The 26,365-nt window shown below is 42.5% G+C and overlaps 2 protein-coding genes across 3 annotated transcripts in view; one reads left to right on the forward strand and one right to left on the reverse strand.

Moving 5' to 3' along the window:
- The window catches only part of LOC141497169 (immunoglobulin lambda-1 light chain-like), a 316,494-nt gene that overhangs the window by 162,858 nt on the left and 127,271 nt on the right, over positions 1 to 26,365 (reverse strand). The window lies entirely within an intron of this gene.
- LOC141497133 (uncharacterized) lies at positions 304 to 20,668 on the forward strand. The gene is made up of 5 exons (XM_074199764.1): positions 304 to 393; positions 2,549 to 2,602; positions 7,973 to 8,099; positions 10,310 to 10,405; positions 16,017 to 20,668. The coding sequence occupies exons 2-5, from the start codon at positions 2,564 to 2,566 to the stop codon at positions 17,342 to 17,344; spliced, it is 1,590 nt and encodes a 529-aa protein (XP_074055865.1). The 5' UTR covers positions 304 to 393; positions 2,549 to 2,563; the 3' UTR covers positions 17,345 to 20,668.

Genomic DNA, 26,365 nt, shown 5'->3' on the forward strand with positions numbered 1-26,365 from the left:
GGGGCTGCCAGAGGCAGGGGGCAGGGGGCAGGGGCAGGGGGCAGGGGGCAGGGGGCAGGGCAGGGCAGGGCCGGAGGCCCGGAGGGGAGGAGCCCGGTGGCTGGGGGCCAGGCCGGAGTCCTGGGGGCGGGGTTTGCCGTGGGGGAGGAGTTTAGGGCAGAAGGCAATGCACGTGACGGAGGGCGGGGCTTAGGGGGCCTGGAGCCCTGGCCCTGCGGTGATTGGAGGAGCCTGGCGCTTCCGCGGTTGCAGGGGGCGGAGCTTTGGGGACTAGGAAGACGCCCAGAGGGGCTGCTGGGTAGCCGGAAGTCCACGCACGGCGCCTGCTCTGCCTCCGCGGGAGCTGGGATCACTCCGCCTCCTGGAAGCCAGTTCTGGGCTTTCTTGTCCCGGGTAGGTTGGGCTCCCCTCCCCCCCTCCCCCCCGCCCCAGTGCCTCGTCTCCCGCTCGGTCCGCTTGCCCTGGAGTCGCCCCCCTCCTTCTGGCCTCCTTGTGAGTGTCCCCCAGGCCCGCCGGGAGCCCCCCGCCCCCCAGCCCCACTCATTCCCCGGACTTCCCGGGCGGACCGCCGGCTCGCCCGGCCCCGGCTTCAGACTTAATCCGCAGGAATCCGGGAGTCCCGAATGTCGCGGTCCTGGCCGGGCCCAGCTGCCCGGCTCCCCGCCCCCAGCTCTGGAGTAGGGATTCCCTTTTCCTGCCTTCGAGGCAGGGCCCTGGCAGAGCCCAGGAGGCTTGCCTGTGCCCGCAGGACCCCCGTCTCCGAACCTGCCCCCCAGCGGATCCCAGGGGGTCTCCCTGTGCCCAGCTTCCACGTTCTCGGGGCAGCGGTGTCCTCCCGCTTCTCATTTAGCCGGAGGACGCGGTCATTCTGTTTTCCCAGGTCCGGCGTCTCCCTGGAACCCGGCTTTCAGCCCTTGAGCCCTCCTTGTTAGAACGGCTTACCTCTCGGGCCCGATCCCTGCTCCCCATACCCGGGCCTCCTTCCCTGCCTCAACTTCATGTGTGTGTTTGTGTGTGTGTGTGTGTGTGTGTGTGTTTGTATTTTGTTTCTCCAGTTCCCTGCTTTGATGCTTTTCCACCTTAGTCCTTTGTGTTTACCATATTTACATACTAGTTGTGTTTAGGAAGAATTAGAACTGAGGGAAAAGAAAGGAAACCAGGAGATGGGAAGGAGATCCACTAGAGCAGTCTGTTTGTTTTAGGTTTTGCCAAACCGTGGGGTTAAGTGCCTTGCCCGAGGCCACATAGTTGAGTAATTAAGTGTTTGAGATCGGATTTGAACCCAGGTCCTCCTGACTCCAGGGCCCTAGCTGCCCCCATAAAAGGAGTTTTAAAAAAGTGAACTTTGTATGCATTTAGATTCTGCGGAGATCCCCACCCCTACCTAGGACTAGGCTGGCCTTGCCCAGAAGGGGCCCCTCCAGGTGGTCCTTGATCTCTGGCCTGCTGAGAGGAGCTGCAGCCCTCATAGTGGATCCGCTCACCCTGTAGTTAACGTTTCCAGTGTTGTCTTGGTTCTGTTCCTTTTTGCTCGCCATCAGTTCCTGTCATTCTTTTCAAATTCCTCTAAAGTCTGGCCACTTATTTTCATATAGAACAGCAGTACTCCGTAACATTCATAATCCTTAACCAGTTCATCCATTCCCCAATTTCTGGGGCATCCCCTCAATTTCCAATTCTTTGCCACTACAACAAGATTCCCTGCTTCAACTTCCTAAAGTCCCCTCAATCATGAATCCAAGACTAAATTTGTTTTCCAGTCTGAGATTTCCCCTGATCTTTTCCTTGTAGTTGCTTGCCAGAGCCTCTGCATTCTCCACTTTCCCTGATGTCTGTAGTTCAGATCATATCTAAATCGATTGGGAAGTGGAAATGTGGGAAGACGAAGGACCTCCCCAGTTGGAGGGAGAGCTTTGCCTCAGGAGTCACTGAGGTGCTGCCTGGTTATCCCATCTGGGATCCCAAGCTCCTGCCTCTCTAGGAAGCAGAGAAGAGGAAGAAAATGAAAGATAGCATTAAGTGGGAGGGGTATTATGGTCAGGGTCTGGGCCTTTTTAACTCCAGCAGGACCTCACCCTTTAGAAATGCCTGGAAGCCAGTCTCCTGCCCCTGAAGAGAAGGCAAAGCTCTTCCTCCCCCCCTCCCCCAGGCAGATCCTGAGTCAAATCCAGATGCCAAAGTTGGAGAGAACTTAGAACAGTTTTATTATTAAAGGTTGACAAACAGCAATCTTCCAGAATATAATCCCCAAAGTAGTCAGCCTAGGGCTAAGATTATGGGATGGAGAAATTGGTGTTTTGGTAAACCCAGGTAAAGAAAGAAGGGACTTTCCAGGTGTGTCTAGACTGCCTCCTGGGTTTCAGAAAGGTTTAGAATGAAAATCCTTTCCTGGTTAGCAGTAATGTCTGGTGGTAGAGCTTTGGTTGTTGTTACATTTGTGGATGTATCAAGGGTGGGAGAATCAGGACCCCAAGGCAGATAAAGACCAGAAAAAAAGATCCAGGAACTTGACAAAATGGAGTCACTTTGGTCCTTGCTATCTTTGCAGAAGAATCCTGGATCCATGAGAATGGACCCTGGGAATCTCAGATCTCCACTTCAGGTGAGTGCAGTCTTATCTCCAGGCTGGTCCAAGAAGGGGCATCTGGGTGGTGCAGTGGATAGAGCGCTTGCCTTGAATTCAGTCTTACACTCATGCCACTTATTAGCTGTGTGGCCTTGGGCAAGTCACTTAACCTTTATTGCCTTGGATCCAGGACCATCTCTAATCATCTTGATTCATGTCTGACCACTGGACCCAGATGACTCTTGAGAATTAAGTGAGGCTGGTGATTTAACAGAGTTTCTCCCCCCCCCCCCCCCCCCCATCCCATTCAGGTGCTTGTTGTCATGGCATCACTTGCCTGATGTCTTGGTCTTCTTCTAGAAGGAAGAACAAACATCAGACCAACATGAGTAACCAAATCCATTTAAATAGACATAGGGGAGAGATCATGAAATTGGCAAGGCCTTCTTATGGATTGTTTCCTTACCAAAAAGGAGTTTTAAATTGACCCTTTTAGTACCCACACTGCCATATTCACTTCTGTGTTTTAAGCTGCTTCATGGAGCCCTTGGGGTCTTGAGTACTGAGCCCCCCACCCAAAACTGGTGTCGTCCTTCTTTGTTTGTAGGTTTTCCCTCATTAAGAATTGCCTCTTAATGCCTGCCTAGCATTGTGCCCACCCACAAACTCGCATACACACATTCCCTGTGATTATCTGCAGTCTGAGAGAGGTTATACATGTGCAATGCTGCAAAACCACTTCCACATCAGTCTCTTTCTCCATATGCCATCCTGCTTGTGACAATATTCCATCACAATCCCGCAACAACTTGTTTTGCATTTTCCCAATTGATGGTTGCTTTCTCAGGCACAACAAAAAGAGATTCTGTAAATTTTTTGTATAGTTTGATCTTTTCCCCTTTTTAAATAGCTGTCTTTAGGCTTTAGAGCTGGCAGTGGTGTTGCTGGATCAACAGATATGCAGAACTCTATAGCCCTTAGGGGAATATTCCAAATTAGTCTTCTGAATGCTTGGATCAGTCCACAGCTTCACCAACAATGCACCAGTGTCCCAGTTTTCCCACTTCACTACCAACATTTATCATTTTCACTTTTTGTTGTATCTGATAGCTATGAGATGGTACCTTAAGGCTGTTTTAAGTTGCATTTTTCTAATCCATAGTGATTTGGAGAATTTTTCACATGTCTAGAGATAGTTTTGATTTCTATCTGAAAACTGTCACATCCTTTGATGATTAATCAGTTGGTGACTCAACTGTATTTTTGCTGATTTCACTTCTCTCTACAATTGATAAACAGGGACTTAACTGGAAATATCTTACAAATGCTTTTCCTAGTTTTCTCTTTTTGATTTTGTTTGCTTTGTAATTAGATTTTTGCATTGCTATTTTTTTTTGGTTGGCCTTAAATTCTTCCTCTATCCATAGATTGATAAATAAACAACTCCAGAGTTGCCTCATGTGTTCAGTAACATGCTTTATGAGCAAACCATGCTCCCATTTAGACCTTCTCTTGGTATCAAGTGTGAGATGTTGTTTATGCCTAATTTCTGCCCTGCTGTTTCCAAATTTTACCAACAGTTTTTTGTCATCTGATGTTTTTTATTCTGAAAGCTTGGATCTTTGTCTCTATCATCTGCTAGATTACCACCATCATTTACTGTATTGTAATATTTTCCTTATCTATTCCCCTCTGATGTGCCACTCTAATTTTTAATCACAGATTGTTTTGATAATTATTATTTTATAATAGTTTGAGATCTAGTATGGCCAGATCCCCTTCCTTCACATTTTTTCATTACCTTGATATTCTTGACATTTAATACATCTAAAGAAACTTAATTACTGTATTTTCCTGTAAGATAATTTATTAGTATTGTGATGACAGTGAATAAATAGATTAGCTAGGGAAAATTCTCAATTTTTATTATATTGGTTTTTCCTTTCTCATGGATCAAAAATATGTTTTCAATCATTTAGATATGAGTTTATTTTTTATAAAAAGCATTTTAAAACTATTTTCAAAGAGTTCCTTTGTCTCTTTTGGTGGGCATATTTTCAGGAATTTTATCTTTTAAGATAAAAAAAGACCTATAGCAATAGAAAATAATATTGCTGACCCATAATGTAGTTTCCCCAATTTTCTCTTTTGATGAAATCAGTTTTAGCAGGTCATTTCATCTCATTCACTGTCTAAACCATAATTGTGTATTTTCCTCCCTCCAATTTTGCTTTTATACCCATTTATACAAACATATATGTGTGTATGTGTGTGTCTGTGTGTATGTATTCATATATATGCATTTATACATAGGTACATTCATGTATGAGTATATTCAGAATGGGTGAAAAACACCCTCTCCTATTAGGTTCTTCTGTATCAGTTTTTCCTTTTATGTTTCATTTTTGTGAGATAATTACTCCTTTTTATATCTCTACATAGTTTTATTTTTTAGAATCACTCCACCATCCATAGGTCAGTTCAAGCTGATTTTTCAAACTTTTCAAATAATTATTAAAGTCATAACAGTATGGATAATATTTTCATACCTTGCAAGTAAAGAATTCAAACTCCCATATTATTGGTCTTTAATGTTCACCTTATTTTTCTCCCAGGTATTATAATGTCAAAATTTCCCTTAAATTCTGGAATTGTTTTCACCACACACACACACACACACACACACACACACACACACACATGTTGAGGATTATACTTTGCTAAGTTACCCTTGGTCATGACCTCAGTTTTTTTGCTCTATGCAATATAGCATTCCATCAACTTGGGTCCTTCAATGTAATAGATGCTATGCCTTATCTAAAATTTATTGTAGCTTCAGGATATTTAAATTGGGTTTTTCTTGTTGATTCCAAATTTTTTTCCTTGCCTACAAGCTTGGAAAATTATCCTTGACATTCCTGTAAGTTTTCCTCCTAGGATCTCTTTTGGGTGGTGATTGGTGGATTTTTTTCATTTCTTCTTAACCTTCTATTTCTAGAACTTCAGAACACTTTTCCTTGTTAATTTCTTGCAATATTGTAATCAAGATTCTTTTTTTTCTTTTATCATTATCGTCAGGCAGTCCACCTATTCTTATATTACTTATCCTCTATCTGTTTTCCAGAACAATTGCTTTTCTGATGCAATGATTCTCATTCTTTTGCTATTAATATTTTTTTTAATATTTTTGGTTTTTTGATATTGTTTTATTTTTTGATCTTTTAGTTTCCCCTTGTCCAATTCTATTTTCCAGGAATTATTTTCTTCCTTAAGTTTTTGATGCATTATATCAAATTGTCTGACTTTCTTTATCACTTTCTTGATTATTTAAGATTGGTCTTAATTTTTTTCTCATTTTACCTTGATCTTTCTTAATTGATTTCTAAAAGCCTTCTTAATTTTTTCAAACACTTTGTACTTGTGACAGTTGACATTTGTCTCTGAATGAGAAATTATTTTTGGATGCAACCCCAGCTCCTTAGTTCTTTGCAATTCAGTATTCTAAAACCTACAGTGTTTTTAGTATGGAAGCTGCTAGGTTTTATGAAATCCAGTGATTTTTCTACAGCATTTAATTTTTTTCTCCTTTTTAAAATATTTTTATTTCAACACAGGAAGTTTGAAATGTGGCTCTGACATTCTAATAAATGTTTCTCCTCCTATAGGTCTAATCAGCCACGATCAGACAAATTGTAATTTGTCTCAAACATAGTGATATCACTTTGGTCTTCTTCAATAATGAAGGAGAAGAACCAACCAAATTTTATTTCAAGGATTTTTTCCAGGTGGTGATCAGGGAAGTCTTTGTTTCTACCTTGCTTCTTGGTCTAGAAGTTCAGAGCAATTTTCCTTAATAATTTCTTGTAACATTGTATCCAGATACTTCTTCTGATTATAATTTTCAGGTAACTCCACAGTTCTAATATTGTCTTTTCTTAATCTGTTCTCCAGGTTGGTTGCTTTCTAATGAGCTGTTTCAGATTCAATCCTTCTCACCCAATTCTAATTTTGCAGGAGTTATTTTCTTTAAGATTTTGTATCTCTTTCTAATTGGTTAACATTTTTTCAAATTTTTTTATTGCTTTTTTTTTTGTTTTTTAATTGCTTTTTTATTTTTGCTATTTTCCTTGTTTTTATTTGATTTTAAAATTACTATTCATTTTCCTAAAGATTTTTTCTGTTTTTTCCAATTGGTTGTTTTTTCATTATTTTCTTGACATGTTTTTTTTCCCCCTAATTTTTTCTCATTTGCTCTAATTTGATTTTTGAATTCTTTCTTACTTTCATCCAAGATTTCTTTTTGTATTTGTGATAGTTGGCATTATGCTTTAGGGTAGGAGTGGCGTTTCTTTTTAACCCTCAACACTCCTCCTCTGAATATGATCCCAAATCTTCTTTTATATCAAAGTAGCTATTAATGATCAGGTTCTTTTTTCTTTGCTTATTCATTTTGTCCTTATTTGATTTGATTTTTAACAGCTTAATATTATGATTATGTTTTGATTCTGAGCTGTGTCATAGTTGTTGTCATAGTCCTCAACTCTTCTTACTGTTGTTTACTGAATTCTCTTTGGGGACTCAACCTCAGGGTCTCCTTTTTCCCTCCACCCAGTCCCAGCCTCACTGCTCCAGAAATGTTCTTGCTTTCTATGGTAGCGGCTTCTCCTTCCCCACACCCACAGCTGGGGTCATGTCTGGTCAGCACTGCTAGGCTAGGCTTCCAGATCCACTTGGGGGTCCTTCATTCATTCCCCACTCAGAGTCTATTTTGCTTTAGAAGAAAGTTTGTGAGGGAACAGTAACCCGGGTGAGTGTCTTGGGGTTTCTACTGCTTCTCACATGGCCTCCTGGTGGATGATTCAGTTAGGTGTCTCTACTGACCTCAGGCCAAACCTCAGCCATGCATTCTTAAATTCTCTTAAGTTGCCCTCCTAGGACTTTACCCCTTTATTTTTGTTGCTCTTCCTTCATTCCATGATGATTATCTATCAGTTTGTGGAGGAAATCTGGAGAGTCTGGACATTTCTATCCTATACCACCATTTTCTCAGGATTCCCCTCCCTATCAGGTCTTATGAGGAAGAAATTCCCCATCACCTTCTCTCTTTGTCCTGCACATATCCATCTCCCACCTCACAGGTAAAACATACACTTTCTCCCTGAGTCTCCATTATTTTTCAAGGGATTTCTCATCTCTGTGCCAATTGATATATAATATCCATTTCTCAGAATTCTCTTGGGCATTTAATGACCTTGGGTTCTAGAACTGACTCTGACTCTCATATAGGACATGACCTCTGGGCAGTCCCTTCTCTGTGCTTTAGCTTCCATCTAGATTGAATAGGGGTGGGTGCTTTACTTCTCAAGAGTCTTTGATCTGTACACCTGATGACTTTTGGTGGTCTAGGAGTTGGTCACGTTCAAGGATGTGGTTGTGGACTTCACCCAGGAGGAGTGGGGCCTCTTGGACCCTCGTCAGAAGCAGCTGTACAAGGAGATCATGTTGGAGAATGTCAAGAACTTGCTCTCTGTGGGTAAGAACAATTCCCCTGGTAACACTATGTCTACTATCAGTGAAAATATCTTCATTCCCTACTGTGGAGGATTTGGAGCAATTTAGAGAAAGGAAAGGGCAAGTTTCCTGCAATTTCATCCTTAATCTCCCTTCTTCTTGCCCTAAAATTCTAACCAAGATGGTGGGGATGGAAGACAAGGGAATAAGTATTTGTTTTCACCTGCTGCCTGCCAGATGATATGATGAGGGCTTTCTATACCATATTATGTTGCTTCATCCTGATAAAAAAACTTCCAAGTTAGGTGAATATTATACCCATTTGATAGTGGAAAAAACTGAGGCAAATGGAGGTTAAGTGATTTGGTACACAGCTAGTCACTGTCTGATAACTGGATTTTGACTCTGGCATTCCTTAGTCTAGACCCAAGTTTCTCTCCATGGCACTAATAAGATCCCCGATAATGGAAAGTGTGTGCCGAGTCCTTCTATGAAGAAGTTACACCAAGACAAGATTTGCTCTTGCAAACTGGTTCTATTAACTTCTCTCCAACCTCTTCCCAAAGCCCCCATAAATATCTGCTCTTTGACTCTTCTTTAGGGGGCCTGGGAAACAACCTGTCTTCCTTACCTGTATGCTTCTGGAACTGCCAGGAACAGCAGGCTGGCATTCTAAAATATAGAGAACTGAGTCAAATTTATAAAAACACAAGCCATTCCCTAGTTGACAAATGATCAAAGGATATGCAAAGGCAATTTGATGAGGAAATCAAAGCCTCCCGTTGTCATGAAAAACTACTTCAAATCTTTACTGATTAGAGAAATCCAGATTAAGGCATATCCGAGGTAGCACCTCATATCTCTCAGATTGGCCAATATGACCTGAAAGGACAATGATCAATGTTGGAAGGGATGTGGGAAATCCAGGAAACTATTACTTTGCTGGAGGAGCTGTGAACTGATTCCACCTTTTTGGAGAGCAATTTAGAGAGCAATTACACCCAGAATACAATAAAAATGTACATACCCTTTGATCCCGTAATACCACTACTGGGTCTGTATCCTGAAAAGATCATGAAAAAAAGTGTAAAAACATCACTTATACAAAAATATTCATAGCAGCCCTGTTTGTGGTGGCAAAGAATTGGATCAAGTGAATGTCCATCAGTTGGGGAATGGCTGAACAAATTGTGGTATATGTTTGATGTGGAACATTTATTCTATTAGAAATCAGGAGGGATGGGAATCCAAAGTTTGGAAAGACTTTTATGAACTGGTGCTGACTTAGATGAACAGAACCAGAACAACATTGTCCACCATAACAGCAACATGGGGGTGATGATCAGCCTTAATGGACTCGCTTATTTCATCAGTGCCATTAATCAGGGACAATTTTAGGATATCTGTGATGGAGCATACAATCCGTATTCAAGGAAAGAACTGTGGAGTATAAACAAAGACCAAAGTCTGTTAGCTTCAATTAAAAAAAAAGGAGTCTTATGTACTACATAATTTTGCTATCTCCTATATTCTGTTTTTTCCTCAAGGATATGATTTTTCTCTCAACACATTCAATTTAGACCAATGTATAGCATGGAAACCATGTAAAAATTATTGGACTGCCTTGTGTTGGGGGTTGAAGGAGGGAAGGGAGGTTGGGGGAAAAATTGTAAAATTCAAAACATTAAAAAAAATGAAAGGTAGAAACTACTTTTGTATATAATTGGAAAAAGAAATGAAGTGTTTATATAAAAAAAGAAAGCATTTGGCACAACTATGGAGGCTGTCAGTAGAGAATCTCATCTGGAGAGGCAACGACTCCCTAAATGAGCAATACACAAGGTTTCTATATGGTTCAGGGACTAAGGAATGGGGGAGAGGAGTTGGGCAAAATGTTCATATTCCCTGGGCTTGAGGCTGGTCTTGCAAAGTAACATTTTACCCTATTTTGGAGGGAGGTGTTTTCACCAGAATGGAACCTGTAAGGATAGGGGTGGAGCTTAAGGTAAAGGGAGAGGATTGGACCATTTTGCATAACAACCCCTCCTCTTTTGGGTTCCTTGCATTACAATCACTCATAGGTCATTTCAACTCATAGGTCATTTCAAGCTCCTCCTTGTGAGCTTCAAGGAGGCATCCTCAAAGTGTAGCAGCTCTGTGTATATGACCCTTTCCAAAAGAGAACTAAATTTCAACTTTCTATCTTCATCCCCAACTGGTTTCCCTGCCCAGGTCTTCTGGTGCCCAGACAAGATATGATATCTTACTTTGAGCTAAGGGAAGTTCCATGGATGCTGGAGTTGGAAGATCTGAGGAGCTGCTGTCCAGGTGAGTAAGGTGAAAGCAGGTATAGGACAGTGATGATGCCTGGGCTTCTGTGTGTTACAGGGAAGCAAGGGCTGGATTTGGGGGTTGGGACAGCTGCCTTGGGGTTCTTTTTTAGATATTTCCTGACAGTGCCTTCTTGGGTCAGTCACTGAACCACTGAGTCTCATTTTCTCCCTATGTAAAATAAGAAAGTTGGATTCCATGGTCTTTTAACTCCCTTCCAGAGATCAATCTCTGATCCTAAAAGAAAGGCTTTGCTTGGGATTTGGCAACAGGGAATTCTTAATGCAAAAATGGGATAGGTAAATTTCTCTGGGCTCTTTCCTAGACCTTCTTCAAGTCATTGAACCTCTTAAGTGCCTATAATGTCCCAGACCCTGTGTAAATCACCCAACACATCAGTAGACGTAAGGTAATTTCCCTGCTCCAATGTTACTTAAGTGCTGGAGCTGAGAAGAGGTAATCAACTATATAGAAACCCCTGATGGTCAGGATAGAAGTGGAACTAATCAAGAGAGAAGACCTCAAATTTAAGGACTGGAAAAGGCTTATTGTGGTTTGTGGTCTCTAGTTGGTCATTAGGGAGGCCAGGGAGAGCATCTGAGGAACAGGGATGGTAAGGGAATAACCATGGATTCTAGTGGTAGAACATCCTGTCCTCAGAACAAAAAGTAAACCCCATACCATTGGATTCTAGCATTTATGGGGGAAATAGGGTGAAAGAAGACTGAAAGCCTAGAGGAAGGGCTGGAGAGCAAGTGCTTTAATAGCTGTAGATGGGGTTTTATATTTAATCCATTTGCTGGGGAGTCACTGTGATTGGTGAGAATTTTAGGAAGAAGAATTTGCCAAGTGGGTAGAGGAATAATTAGAGTGGAGGTTAACTTGAGGCAGCCGGACCAACCAGCTGCCTCTTACAAAATCTCAGATGTGAAGTGACCATGGTCAGACACAAGATAGTGACAGCATTGAGAGAGAAAGGGTTATATGTGAAGGATGTCACCAAGGCAGAATCAAGAGGACTTTGCAAGAGATTGAAGATGTGGCTCAGGTGTGGGAATGTGTGAGAGTTGATGAGTACTACATTGCATTGGACTATTGGGAGATGCTTTGGATAGCATTAGGAATACAAGAAGATGGGAGGGATAGCAGAAAGAGAATGCATTTCCTTTTGGAAATGGAGAAGTAGAAACAAGAGAGCATAATGTCACTAGAAAGGAGACTATTGAGAAAAGGGGGAGATTGACAGAGTCAAAGCCTGGCAAGAAGACTAGAAGGATCAGAATTAAGAATAGCCATTGAATTTTGGCAATTTTGAGGAAATGAAAATTTTTTTGTTTAATTATTAAAAATACCCAAATTATGTATAAAGGACAATTGTAGAAGGATGCTATCTGTACATAGGGAAAGAACTGAGAATTAGAAATATATAGAGAACATTTTCATCTAGATACACCAGTTTGTGTCTAATGGGGGTCATATATTGGATAGGGGCCTGGAAAGAGACTTAAAGGGAAAAAAAAGACAGAAAAAAGTACAGGAGCAAGGAGTTGAGCACAATTTGGAAAAGGTTACCTCTATTAAGCCATGAAATGGAGGAATGATATTGGACAGAATCACATGGGGATGCATGGATCAAGGATGAATATTTTAAAAATGAGTTTGAACTGATTTTATTTGTAACTATAAGAAAATAGTGTGGAAGAGTGAAACTTAATTAAAAAATGGAGATACCTGCTGAAGATTATACCAGGGTAGTTGAGTGTTGGAATGAGATTATTTGCACATTGTGGCAGCTAGATGGCAAAATGGATTAGAGTACCTGCCCTGGAAACAAGAGGACTGGAGTTCAAATTCAGTTTCAGATGATTGATAGTTAGTAGCTGTGTGACCCTGAGAAAGTCACTTAACCCTGATGGTCTCACATCTAGGGCCATCTCCAAGCTCTAGATGGCTCTAGAGGAGAAAGTCAGGCTACTGATTTGGCATAGCACCCTCTTAGTCAAATCCAGTTCAATTGCTTGTGATGACATCACATCCCTGATGACTTAGAGAAAAAATGAAAAGCAAAAATGACAACAGTTTTCACATGTAAAGGGATTTTCTTTAGCAAACATAAGAATAATCTTTTCATTTGATATGGGGTCAAAAAGGAGAAGAAAGATTTTGATTTATGTGAGATGAGATAGATAAGATACTTCTTGAAAAATGTAGTTTTTACAATTCTATTTTATTTTATTTTTTCAATTATTTTTTTTCAATCAATTTATTTATTTTGAATTCCACAACTTTCCCCCCAATCTTGCTTCCTCCCCACAGAAGGCAGTCTGTGTTCTGATAACATCAGCTCTGTCTCAGGTGGATCGCGTTCTTCACTATCAGTCCACCACAGAAGCCACCTCCATACTTTTCCACAGTTGCTGCTGACTGTAACTCCCTCTCCATTCCTCCCCACTACTGTATACTATATTCTTTCTCTCTCTCCACCCTATCCCTCTTCCAAAATGTGCTGTAGGGCAGCCAAGTGGCACAGTGGACAAAGCACTGGCCCTTGGGGCCAAGAGGCCCCCAAGCTCACATACCACCCCAGAGACCCAGAAAGCACCCAGCCCCATGGTCCCAGACAGGCCACCCAATCCCAGCACCTTGCAAAAAGTAAAAAAGATAATGCTTTATATCTGACTATTTTCTCCCATGATCTACCCTCTCCTCCATCACCCACATCCCCTCTCTTCCCCTTCCCCCTTCTTTCTTCCTTACTCCAAATGTCTATACCCTGTTGAGTGTGTATGCTGTTTCCTCTCTGAGCTGTTTCTGATAAGAGTGAAGGTTTCCTCATTCTCCCTCACCTTCTCCCCCTTCCATATCCCTGCAAAAGCTCATTTCAAAAAATAGTCTTTTATATGAAGTATTTTAGCTTATTCCACCTCTCCTTTCTCTTACTCCCAGTACATTTTCCTTTTAACCATTGACTTCATTTTTTACAATATATTATATCTCCAAATTCAGCTCTCTCTTGTGCTTCATCTTTAAAAAAGCTTCTTTTACCTGCTCTACCAAATGAGGAGGCTCATATGAGCATTATCCCTATCATTTTTCTATGGAGGAATACATGTAGTTCATCATCATCATTAAGTCTCTCATATTTTACCCTTCTCCTCTGCTCTCTATGCTCCACCTGAGTTCTGTACTTGAAGTTCAAACTTTATTCATCTCTGGTTGTTTCAACAGGAACATTTGAAATTCCCCTGGTTTATTCAAAGTCTATCTTTTCCCCCTGGAAGAGGATATTCAGTTTTGCTGGGTAGTTGATTCTCGGTTGCATTCCAATATCTTTTGCCTTCTGGAATATTATATCCCAAGCCCTACGAGCCCTTAATGTAGTTGTTGCTATGTCCTGTGTGATCCTGACTGCAGCTCCACGATATTTGAATTATGTCCTTCTGGCTGCTTGTAATATTTTCTTTTTGACTCTAGAGTTCTGGAACTTGGCTATAAATACTCTTGGGGATTGGTTTTTTTTTTTTTTTTGGAATCTCTTTCCAGGGGAGATGTGCTGGATTTTCCCAATTTCTATTTTGCCCTCTGCTTCTAGAATATCAGGGCAATTTTCCTGTAGGAATTCTTTAAAAATGAGGTCAAGGCTCTTTTCCTGATCATGACTTTCAGGTATCCCAATAATTTTTAAACTATCTTTCCTGAATCTGTTTTCCAGACATTTGTTTTTTTCAATGAGATGTTTCACATTTTCTTCTAATCTTCCATTCTTTTGATGTTGAAGTATCGTATCTTGACTTCTTGTAAAGGCATCAGCTTCCTTTAGCTCCATTCTACATCTGAAGGATTTGTTTTCCTCAGAGAGCCTCATTCTTATCTCCTTTTCCATTTGGCCAATTCTGTTTTTTAAAGCATTCTTTTCCTCAATAACTTTTTGAACTTTTATCCATTTGACTTAAGCTAGTTTTTAACATGTTATTTTCTTCAGCATTTTTTTGGATCTCCTTTGACTAAGCTGCTGACTTCATTTTCATGTTTTTCCTGTGTCTTTTAAATTTCTTTTCCCAATTTTCCTTCTATCTGCCTTAGTTGATTTTCAAAATCTTTTTTTGAGCTCTGTCATAGCCTAAGCCCCACTTATTTATTTTTTGGAGTTTTTAGATGCAGAAGCTTATACTTCCTCATCTTCAGGTTAAGTATTTTGATCTTCCTTGGGATCATAGACAAAGTATTTGGCAATGGTCTGGTTCCTCTTTTTTCTCTGATTACTCATTTCTCCAGCCTGTGTCTGGTTTTGGGGTGTTTCCTGAGCTTTTGAGTATTATTGGGGACCCTCCTCCCCCCAGTGTGTGAGGTTCTGACTGCTCTCCTGGTCTGTGAATGACCATAAGTGCACCCCTCTGCCATGGGGCTGGGGGTGGGTCCCTGTTCTTTTGGAGGGCCTAGACTGTGACCAGCTTCTGAATGTGGTCTGAGCCCCAGAGTCCTGTTCCAGGGACAGACCTTAGAAGTCTCCTTTCACTCCGCTATCTTCCTGGGCTGAGCACTCAGAGCATAGTTGCCTGGAGGCTTCTGCTTGCTGGCTTCTGCTTCCGTTTCCTGGATTTGGGCCTGCTGACTGCTATAACAGCCCTGAGGGCCTGGGCTTCTTGCTCTCTCTGGCAGAGGTCTCCCCACTGATCCTCCAAGTTTGTGCCTGGTGCTCCCCAGGGTGCAGGTCAGGAAACTACTTCTTCTGCTGCTGAGAGCTGCTGAAGTTTCTTTACTCTGGCGGGCCATCCCTCTAACCACATGGAATGCAGTTTGTCTACTATTTTCCAGGTTACCTTGGGCTGGAGAATTGCCTCAGTGGATCTTTCTGTGGGTTCTGTCTCTCAAAAATTTAGTTAGGGTAATAGTTTTAAGATTTTTGAAATAATTTGGGGAACACTTAGGAGAGGCTCTTCTCCTGCTGCCATCTTGGTTCTGCCCCTATTTTTTCAATTATGTTATGAAAGTTTTTCAACAATCATCTACATGCATATTTGTGTTACAAATTTTCTTCCACTCTCCCTTCCCATCTCCCTCCCCTCATCAGTGAACAGTCTAGTGAACATAGCGCATGTACATTTGTGTTTAAGATACTTACATATTAGTCATTTTCTGTATGAGGAATTGTACTTGTCCTTGTCCTTTATTTTGGAAAAGGACAATGCCATTAGGGAGTTGATACCATGAAAAGCCCTTGAATTGCATTTGAGTGAGGGGCTGCAAATACTAAGGCACTAGCCCCACTTTCTCCTCTAGAGCTATCTGAGTCTAAGCTCATGGCTTACATTGTGAATATCATAAAAATGTCATGAGAATGCCTTTGTCACAGGTGCAGTTGATATTTGTTGTTCGAATCCAGTGGGCCTTTATGTGCCATTCTTTATAAAGTAAATTATCCTCAGGATATAAGCTAATGCCATTTTAAACTGATAGGTTCTCTCCATGAAAGTTGCAAGTTTGGCTTTTTCTTTAGGGGCAGGGGAATAAATAGTTAGAGTTTAGGTTCTACCAGTGCCAGGAAGGGGAAATAAACATATGTGAATATATATATATAATGTTTGTATATATTTGTTTTCTTGTTTAGTTCTTTCAGAAGAAGAGATCAAACTTGAAATGAAGGAGGATATTGAAAAACTAATTCTTTCTATGAAAGAAACTCAGAAGCAAAGTGTCATGAATGGCAGTGCCTGTGACTTCATGTGGAGAGAATTTGGCATTACGCAAGAGAGAGTTCAAGCTGGAGAGAAACCTCATGATTTTAATCAATGGGGAAAGGTTTTTTCATTGAAGGACTCTCAGAGAATCAACACTGGAGAGAAACCTTATGAATGTAATCAATGTGGAAAGGCTTTTGCAAGCAAGTCGTATCTCACTATACATCATAGGATCCACACTGGAGAGAAACCTTATGAATGTAAACAATGTGGAAAGGCTTTTACAAGCAAATCATATCTTACTGTACATCAGAGAATCCACACTGGAGAGAAACCTTATGAATGTAATCAGTGTGGAAAGGCTTTTTCATTCAAGGAGTCTTTTATTAAACATCAGAGAATTCACACGGGAGAGAAACCTTATGAATGTAATCACTGTGGAAAGGCTTTTACAAAGAAGAACAATCTTACTGCACATCAGAGAATCCACACTGGAGAGAAACCCTATGGATGTAATCAATGTGGAGAATCTTTTTCATTCAAGGAGAGACTTATTGCACATCAGAGAATCCACACTGGAGAGAAACCTTATGAATGTAATGAGTGTGGAAAGGTTTTCTCATTGAAGAGTACTTTTCTTAAACATCATAAAATCCACAATGGAGAGAAATGTCATGAATGTAATCAATGTGGAAAGATTTTTACAAGCAAGTCACATCTTATTACACATCAGAGAATGCACACTGGAGAGAAACCTTATGAATGCAATCAGTGTGGCAAGGCTTTTACAAGCAAGTCATATCTTACTGCACATCAGAGGATCCACACTGGAGAGAAACCCTATGAATGTAATCAATGTGGAAAGGCTTTTTCATTCAAGGATGCACTTAATGCACATCAGAGGATTCACACTGGAGAGAAACCTTATGAATGTAATCAGTGTGGAAAGGCATTTACAAGCAGGTCATATCTTACTCTACATCAGAGGATCCACACTGGAGAGAAACCTTATGAATGTAATCAGTGTGGACAGGCTTTTTCATTGAAAGGTACTCTTATTAAACATCAGAGGATCCACACGGGAGAGAAACCTTATGAATGTAATCAATGTGGACAGGCTTTTACAAGGAAGTACAGTCTTACTGTACATCAGAGAATCCATGCTGGAGAGAAACCCTATGAATGTAGTCAATGTGGAAAGGCTTTTAGAAGCAAATCATGTCTTACTTCACATCAGAGGATTCACACTGGAGAGTAGCCTTATGAAGATAATCTGAGTTTCCTAACTCAGCATGTGATTAAGGTCATAACTTGATGTTCTCAAAAACGCAATGTCTTCAGAATAAACAAAAGTACTGTTAGTATTGTGGTAACTGGATGAAAACATGTAAGAGAAGAAACCAGAGTTTGCACACTGGAGTACGATTTCAGGCAAATTGGGGGGAATTTTATATCTTCCACAGGCCACTGATGAGCACTTTTTCAGTCTATATTGAGAGCACTGCATGTGACAATCAAGAACCTTCTCTTTAATATGAGATGCATTCTGTCTCCTGATTGTTGTGACTCAATGATCATGGTAATGATGAAGGGATTCCAAGTAACTTGAGGTAGAGCAGAACACTTCTGTAAAAAAGAAAAGCAGCCACTATTGTTGGTAAGGGGTTTCTTAAAAGCTTCCCAAGCCTGACCCTTAATGATTTTGGAAAGTCAAAGTGGAGTTCATTGACTCCTGGAGAAAGTGGTTTGAGATCCTGGTACAACCAAAGTGACCTTTTCCCACCTAAAGCTAAAAGCTATCAAGTGTGAATGAAAGCTTTTCTAGGGACTTAAAAAGAGTTTGAGAAGATGAAGTCTCTTGGGGCAGCTTGGTGGCCCAGTGGATAGCCGGCACTGGAGACAGGAGGACCTGAATTCAAATTTCATTATTTCCTAGTTGTGTGACCCTGGGCAAGTCACTTAACTTCATTGCTTGCCAAAAAGAGAAGATATAGTCTTTTTTTTTTTTTTATCTCTGGTCAAGTTGGTAGGCAGACAATACACAAAATAGTGAAGTGGAAATCTTTTTTTCAGTCTCCAAAAATTAATAATATACTAAAGTTCTGAATGTGACCCTTCATTAAGGAAGGTGGTAGTAAGATGTCATGGACTTTTCCTTTTCCTCTGCTATTTTCATAACTCATTCTGGGGATCTGAAAGTTGTCAGCACTTCCCAAGTGGAGTGATCCATGGGAAGGTCTACTCAGTCCTTTCCTGGTAAGAGTTCAACAAGTCCCTTATCTGAATTTGATTCTCGTAGTTGAGGTTCAGTAGGGTGCTATTAGATTCTCTCCCCTGCCTCCCCTTTGATCTTGGCTGGCTAGATCACTTCATACTAGTTTATGTAAAGAGTTGGAGGTGGAAACTTCATCTACATCTTGTTCTTGGGCTCATTACTTAAGAATCTATATTTTTGAACCTTTTTCCTTGCTCGGTACAAAACTGCACCCTCTCTCATAATCCCTCTTTTCCACCCTAGAACTGTGATCAGATAATAGTCCCCATTCCTTCTTCCAGAGCTAGTTCAGGGGTCATCTGAGATGTCCTTTTGCTCTGATATTACCTGTTCAGTCACAGACTTCTTCATATCCCTGGGTCCCCAACACTCCCATGGCTGCTGATAGCTCTGCCATTGAGTTTCCTTCTTAGTCGGTCCCTATACCTGTGTACACAGATTTCTCTGTTTATCATCTTAAACCTATGATAGATGCAAAAAAAAATTACTAATTGTAATGTTTTTCTCGCCAGATTAGAATTTGCTCTAGTACATTTTCTAGATTTTTATTGAGGTTTTTAGGTTAAGGCTTAGTAATTGAGAATCAGAGTGGATGAGCTGGGGTGAAAATGTTAAAAATCCACCTTGTCATTTTGAATCTAACTTTGAAAAGCAGTTTGTTAGGTTTCTGTTTTGGGTTTCTGTTTATCTCTGGGTTGAGGAAAAAAAATCACTTTAATGAGATGCCAGTGGGGGCGGCTAGGTGGTGCAGTAGATAAAGCACCGGCCCTGGAGTCAATGAGTACCTGGGTTCAAATCCGGTCTCAGACATTTAATAATTACCCAGCTGTGTGGCCTTGGGCAAGCCACTTAACCCCATTTTCCTTGCAACCCTTCCCCCCAAAAAATGATATGCCAGTGGCAAAGACTTCTTTCTGAGCACACAAATTGCAGTTGATCAGGATATAACACTAAAAATCTCATGTAGACAATTGATAATGGGAAAAGAGCTATTTTTATGAACAAAATTCATCCTCAAAAAGAAATCCCCACATACTAAAGGGATCATTTCTACCTGAATGAAAAGTCTTCATGTAAATTTGAAATCAATTAGAACAAGATTGAAAAATAAAACCTATAGATTCTTATATTGCATTTATGCATGCTCCTTTTTATATAATCACTCTATGATCCCCCAGAGCAGTATAGTTTTGATAATGGTGGCATGAAATCTGCAGGAAAAAACCTGCTGTGGTTAAAATGATGCCCATGCTTTGTGTCATCTCAAACTTCAAGAGTTGTCTGTGGCTTCCACAGAACTACCCCCCAAATTTCCATTTAATAACTTAATGCCCAACCATGTTATATTAAAACCTTGATAGGGAAATGTTAGTTCTGCTTTGGTAGAATGGATGTATTGGTCCATAATGGTTTTATAAGGATCTTGGGTTTCTGCGGTGCATGCCTAGCAACAAAGAACTAGTTCCTTCTGGGGCAGGAATGCAAAACCAATTGGCATCTTGGTTTTAGGATTACAGCTTTGTGGCAGTGCAATGACACAGGATGCCTGGAATCCAGGACTTCTCTGGTGCCCTGACAAACAGGCAGTGAAGGCCTGCCTGGGATCATTGGCACACGAATCATCAATCTTCTTGAGAGTTTGAAAACAATTTGAGCAAAACTGAAACAGACTTAGAGGTTCTTACATTGCATTTATAAGCACTTGGAGTTTTATATGATTGTTGCGTGATCTCTAAAATCCAATATAAAGCTGATTATGACAGGTTGGAATCTTCAAAAACCTGTTATGTTTAAAATACGCACATTCGTTGTCATCCCCTTCTAAATTCATGCCTTGATCCCTCCCTATGACCGTAATAACTTTAAAGCTTTGTTTTATGTTTTGTTCAATTTTTCTGTCTTTTCTTTTGGTGACTTCTTGTTTTTAGGGGAGAGTTGGGCCCTGGTCCTACACTATCCCAAGCTTTTTGTGTTGAGCTGTGGGTATCACTATTGGCTTTTCTTGGACAATATATCTCATGAGTTAATCAACGGGAGCCAGCCATACAAAAAGATCATAAAGTTGTTTGTCCAAATTCTTGGCCTACGTTCTTATCTTTACAAGTATGGTATATATCTTGTTATCTTAGGATGAGCTGCTTCTTGGGCAAACACAAAAGTAGGAGAATGAAGATATCCCAAGATAATGAGCCAGCAATATTGCGAACCAACTGAAGGGCAAGAGGATCTTGGAGACCTTTGTCCTTGTTATCTCACAGCTGTGGTCCTCAAGGATCACTAACAGGAGGGGGAAACAGAAATGAGAGAGAGGGGGCAATGATGAGGGGCTGGGACTGGGGGAGAAGCCTCAGAAGAAGAGGGTCACAGTCAGGAAGGGACCTGAGGGGGAAGATGTTTCTATCTGTCCACCCCAGGGACCTCTCTGGAACCTAGAGGGAAGGGCAGGGGGCAATAGGCTCCAGGAGGGGTTTTTGTCTCATTTCCCCATGAGTCTGTGTGTCAGTGTGCAAAGAAAGCATTACCATCATAGGACTGACAGTAATAATTGGTCTCATCCTCAGCCTGGAGCCTGGAGATGCTCAGGGTGGCTATGGCCAGAGAAACAGGCAGGGATGTCCTAGGGTCTTTCATTATCACCATGAATCAGCACAGGGGTCTGGCCAGGTTTCTGCTGGTACCACTGGGCATAGTAGCTACTCTCAACTCCACTGCAGGAGATGGAGGCCGTCTCTCCCAGACACTGAGGGCTGCTGAGTCAGCACAATGGAGACCCCAAAATCTGCGAGGACAGAAGAGCTGGGACAGTGACGAGGGGTCCCTCTTCCTTACAGGGATGCTATCCAAAGGTAGGACTAGGCTTGGCTGGAGACACTGCAGGACCTGAGACCCAGGGAGCAGACCCTGGGAAGCCTCACCTGTTGAGAGAACCAGGAGTGAGAGCAGCAGAGAGATCCAGGCCATGGTCAAGATTCCCCCCAAAACTCTTGTTTCCCAAGGTTGGGCTCCCTTAGGGATGGATCTGTTATGACCTACCCTGGCACTGCAGGGAGGAGGGTTCTCCACCCCTCTATGCAAATCTGCTCCTGGTCCAGAGACCTATGGGAGGGGCTTCAGATGATGGCTGGGCCTGGGGGCAGGGCTTAGCCAATGATGCAGAGGAAATTGTCAGAATAGGAAGAAAAACACTTTTTTCCCCTGGCAAATAGTTAAATTTTGTGTCCTATGTTGATCTTATGGCCTTATGCATCCTAAAAACTATGATGTTACAGAGCAACCAGTTTTGTACTATGCCCGGTAATGTTTATTCCTGAGAAAATTCACCTCCCTGTCCCAGACCTTGTGTTAAAAGATAACTTGACTCCACTAGGATCCAACAAGGAGAGGGAAGTGGAGACCAACAAGGCAATTGCAAATAACAGCTTATTCAAAATGAATGAATTGTCCTTAAGAAGACCCCTATCACCTTAGCAACATGGACACGGGTCCCATTTCCTAATATGAGCCATCTCATATTCCCCTTTTGACCCTTAAGGATCAGCCCACATAAAACTGCACAATAGATGTTATATGGACTCATAGTTCTGAGTCTTGAATTGGTGAATTAATCCCTCAGACTCCAACTTAACTTCTTGGTTCCCTGACGCCAACCCCATCCTGGCCCCTGAGGTCATTTCCGACGGAGACTCTGGGGTCAGACCCCTTCCTCTCCTGGCTCTGCCTCAGATGCTCTTGGTCTCTGTCACTGTCACTAAGCTGTTTCTCAAGCTGGGCCCTTCCTGGGCCTGGGGTTTGGGGGGAAAGACCCCAGCTTGTCCTCCAGTGATCTGGCAAAGGCTGTGATGCTTCTTCAGAGAAGTCCTTGCCTGGGTCCTCACTGACCCACAAGAAAGAAGGTTCTGGACTGTTCAGACAGACTTGGGGGGGGGGGAGAATATTACTCAGGAAGAAAGGAAAAGCAGCTTCAAGTTAGAAGCATCCATGAGCCTGGGGGTTTTCTGGTCTGAAAAAAGGTAGCAATTACCTAGGAAAAGTCAAACAAGTTGGGATCTTGACTCTTAAAGTCTGGGGAGAATCTGAACTCAGTCCAAACTTCTAGACTCTCAGACTTTGAGAACAAATGAGTTCAGACAAATGACCAGAGCTTAAACCAAAGCTCTGGGTCCAGTGGTGAGGGTGACGTTGGAGGGACTTCCAGGAGACTCCATTGACCCAATGGGTTTCCCTTTAGATCATTCAGGATTGAGATGAAGGGGGAGAGGAGATGAAAGAAGGGGTCCCAGGAGTAGGTGGTTGAATGGAGGAGTGGGTAGATTCAATGTCATTAGAACCCAGGACCCCTAGTCCTTTGGAGAACAACTGAAGTTCAACAGAACCTCTGCTGCAAGAGAGACCTGGTCTTCACCAACCAGAGGAGGGAGACCTGAGCACATGCTGAGGATGGGAGGCCTCCCTCACAGGCTCCAAAGATTGTTCTTCAAGAGAGAGGGACTGGTCTGTGTGCTGCCAATTATACTGGGATAGAGGCTTGGCATATGGGGCACCTCAGGGTTTGCACTGGATGGATTTTCAAAGTCAGCAAAGAATGGAGCCATTTGGGTGATTTGGGGAATGGGTACTGATGGCAGCACTGGAGGGGTCTTCCTGTCCCAGGGAGAGGAGCCCAGGCTCAGACCAGGAGGGAAGGGTAGGGCCTTTTGTCCCCTGAGGACCACAGAGTCTCTGTCTCCCTGCCAGTGGTGGGTGACCAGTGGGTCCTTTCCAAGAGCCTCATTCAGTCTGTTCAGAGGAAAGTTTATATAAGAGGAGAGGAAACCAGAGACATCGTCATCAAGTGAGCACAGGGATGGACTTCATCTGGTCCAGGCTCAACCAACCTGACCAGGTCACAGGAATTAGTAGGGCAGAATAATTTTCTCAGACTCACTAGATCTCTGGTCCTGTGCCCGGGGAAATGGGCACCTACTGGGATGGAAGATCCTCCTGCTGTCTTTATCATATACCTGATCAGGGGCCATTCGTGATGTCTGAGAATGAGGGTGAGATCTGTTCTCCATGGCAGACTCGTGGTGGGCCTAGACTGATGCACAGAGACTCATGGGATACAGAGTGAAGAAGGAGCAGGAAACAGGATGGTTTTCTTGGACAAGGCATATTTGTTTTGATAAGAGTTTTTTCTTTTTCAGTGGAATGGGAGGAGAGAAATTGAAGATATAATTTTGAGAATGGGAAAGTGGGGGAGGGTTCTAGGATGTAGAATATTGACTGCACCCCCTGATGGAGTCACATTATTTACTTCGTTTCATTGTTTACAAGAGAGTTATCCTGAAGGAAGGGAGATCAGAACACGTTTATAGGGAAAAACAATATTTAGCAATAACATTTTTAAAAGAAATAAAAGCACCCCCTGCATCGCCTTGTCCTCTGCTCTCCCTGTCAGTCTTGGCTCAGTCTCTAGCTCCATTCATCTTGTGTCCTCTCACCCCTTTCCTCAGTGCTGGGCCTTTCCATCCATTCTGCAGCCAGGAAAAGTTTTCGGGGAAAGATTAGAGCCTCCTGGGCAGGGGCCAGGCTATCTGAAAGGTAGGTGCCCACACTAGCATCTGTGCCCACACTAGCATCCGTGCCCACACTAGCATCCCTGCCCTGGATTCAGAGGCCATGGGGAGTCCTTGTCAAAGACCTGGGCCATTCCTTGAATAGAATGGGGAAGCAGCACATGATGCCAGGCTGGTGTCAATTCTTACCATCCCCAGCTTTTTTCCCTACCTCCAAATTTGACTGATGAGAAAAGAAAGGACAGTGGAGGAAACACTTGCTAGGCATCCACCCAGACCAGATTGCCCTAGGGGCTCAGGGGTTGAAGGTCCTTTGATTACTTGCCAGCAATTTTGAATCATCATCCCCAGACCAACAGTTCCCTCAGGTGACCCTAGGCCTAATGGCAGGTTCTGGGAGTGGCAGGAGACAGGCTGTTGAACTCCTTCATCATTGGGAACCCATCCTTGTACCTCCAGAGGCACTAGGCAAGACAGGTCTTGGAATGAGAGGAGCTCCATAGACTTTCCTCCATGACAGAATGTATGGAATTCTGGAGAGGGAGGGCAAGGAGAGCTGAGGTCAATCACGGGATGACTTGAATACTATCAGTAAAGTCGAGAGCAAGGTCACCTGCTGAGGGAAGGAAGAAAGAGGTGAGGCCTTGAGGAATGCAGAAAAAAAATTGGAAAATCTATGGGGTGGGGGAGACAGAGCATCATGGGGAGAAAATAAGGTTTCTGTCTGTAGAGCAGGGAGGCCTCAGGGGAGGGAAGTGTGGAGGGGACCCTAAAACTGTTCTTGCACCTAAGGAGTAGAACAGAGGGTCAGGGCTGGGGAAGGACCAACTGGTCACCCACCCCATGAGCACTGTTAGGGAGGTAGAGGCTCTGTGAGCCTTCCCTGCCCTCCTGCCCTGAGCCTGGGCAGGGCGGCCCCCTCCATTGCAGTTTTGGGGTTCACACCCCTTAGCCCAGTGGCTCTGCCCTGCAGGAGGAGTTGCCAAGGCCAAATCCCTAACCTTTCCCACTAAGAGGATGGGGCAGCAACTCCCAAGAAAGAAGGGAATGAACCTAGGTGCTTTTGCCTCCTCTCTAGTTTTCTTTCCACCCTCCTGCTTCCAGTCCCTTCAGATAAATAGCTTTTTCCAAACTTTACCTTGTTACAGTCCAACAAAAGGAAGATGTCCTATAGCACTACAGGAAAATAGTAGGAGACCAGGAGCTCAGGGGTCCAGAGCCCAGGGGGCATTTCAAGCCCACTCAGCCCCCAAACTCCTTCCAATAACTCTGCCAGTGGACACAGATCCAATGGTACATACAGGAGGGTCAGTAGGAAGGTCCCTTTATTTTCTTGTCTTCCCCTTTGAAATGGAAATACTTTGAGATTGGAGACTGTCTTTCCCATAGAACAACTCCTAGAACAGTGCTTGGGACAGAGGATGAATCTTGATATCTTGCCCTTTTCAAATAGTTCCTCCTACTTGGATTTGAGTTCACCAGCCCCTGTGTGGACCTGCCCAGTTAACTAGGAAATAAGAGATGTTAGTGTGCGGGCCCCATTGCGAACTGAGAATATTACTATAGGGTAACCATGGAAGAAATACACAAAGGAGAGAGGAAGGATCAGTGTGAGGAAAGTCATGGAGCAGAAACAATCCTTGGGAACGAAACTAGATGAGCAGCCCCAGGAACCCAGGAGAATGGAAGGGACTGAGCCCAGTCCCAGAGATTAACAGGGACAGTGCTCGGGTTTGATGAAATGAGATTGGCAAATTGTCCCAAAAGAATTCAGATTTAGACTTTCTCTAATTCCAGTGAAGGCATTTATTTCAGTTGCAGCAAGAGTTGGGGCATTCATGCTCCTCAATGGACTGAATTCCCTAAGATAGTCTGGCACTCAATGGAAGAGGGATCAATTTTTTAAGGACCAAAATGGAAGAAGATGAGGTTATCAGGGATAGAGGAGGATTACATCAGAGATAATCTGTGGGAAAGGAAGTTAATTGCTTGTTTGCCAGAGGTGCTTATCTTGGCAGGAAGCCTTGTTAGTGGGGGTTGGCATAAAGCCATTATCTTGTTTGTAGGGGATTTATCTTGTTTCATGGGTATCTAAGTAGATGCTGAGTCCCTGCCAGTGAGCAAGGTTTTTCACTAAGACCAAACAGGAAGAAAATGGTCCAATGTACAAATATTTATAGTAAAACTCTTTTTTGGGGGCGGCTAGGTGGCACAGTGGATAAAGCACTGGCCCTGGAGTCAGGAGTACTTGGGTTCAAATCCAGTCTCAGACACTTAATAAGTACCTAGCTGTGTGGGCTTGGGAAAGCCACTTAACCCCATTTGCCTTGCAAAAAAAAAAAAAAAACCAAACTCTTTTTTTGTTTGTGACTTAGATTTGGAAATTGAAAGGATGCCTATCAACTGGGGAATGACAAAACATGCTTTGGTCAATGATTGCAAAGGAATG

The sequence above is a fragment of the Macrotis lagotis genome, chromosome X, assembly GCF_037893015.1.
Source record: "Macrotis lagotis isolate mMagLag1 chromosome X, bilby.v1.9.chrom.fasta, whole genome shotgun sequence".
NCBI lineage: Eukaryota > Metazoa > Chordata > Mammalia > Peramelemorphia > Peramelidae > Macrotis > Macrotis lagotis.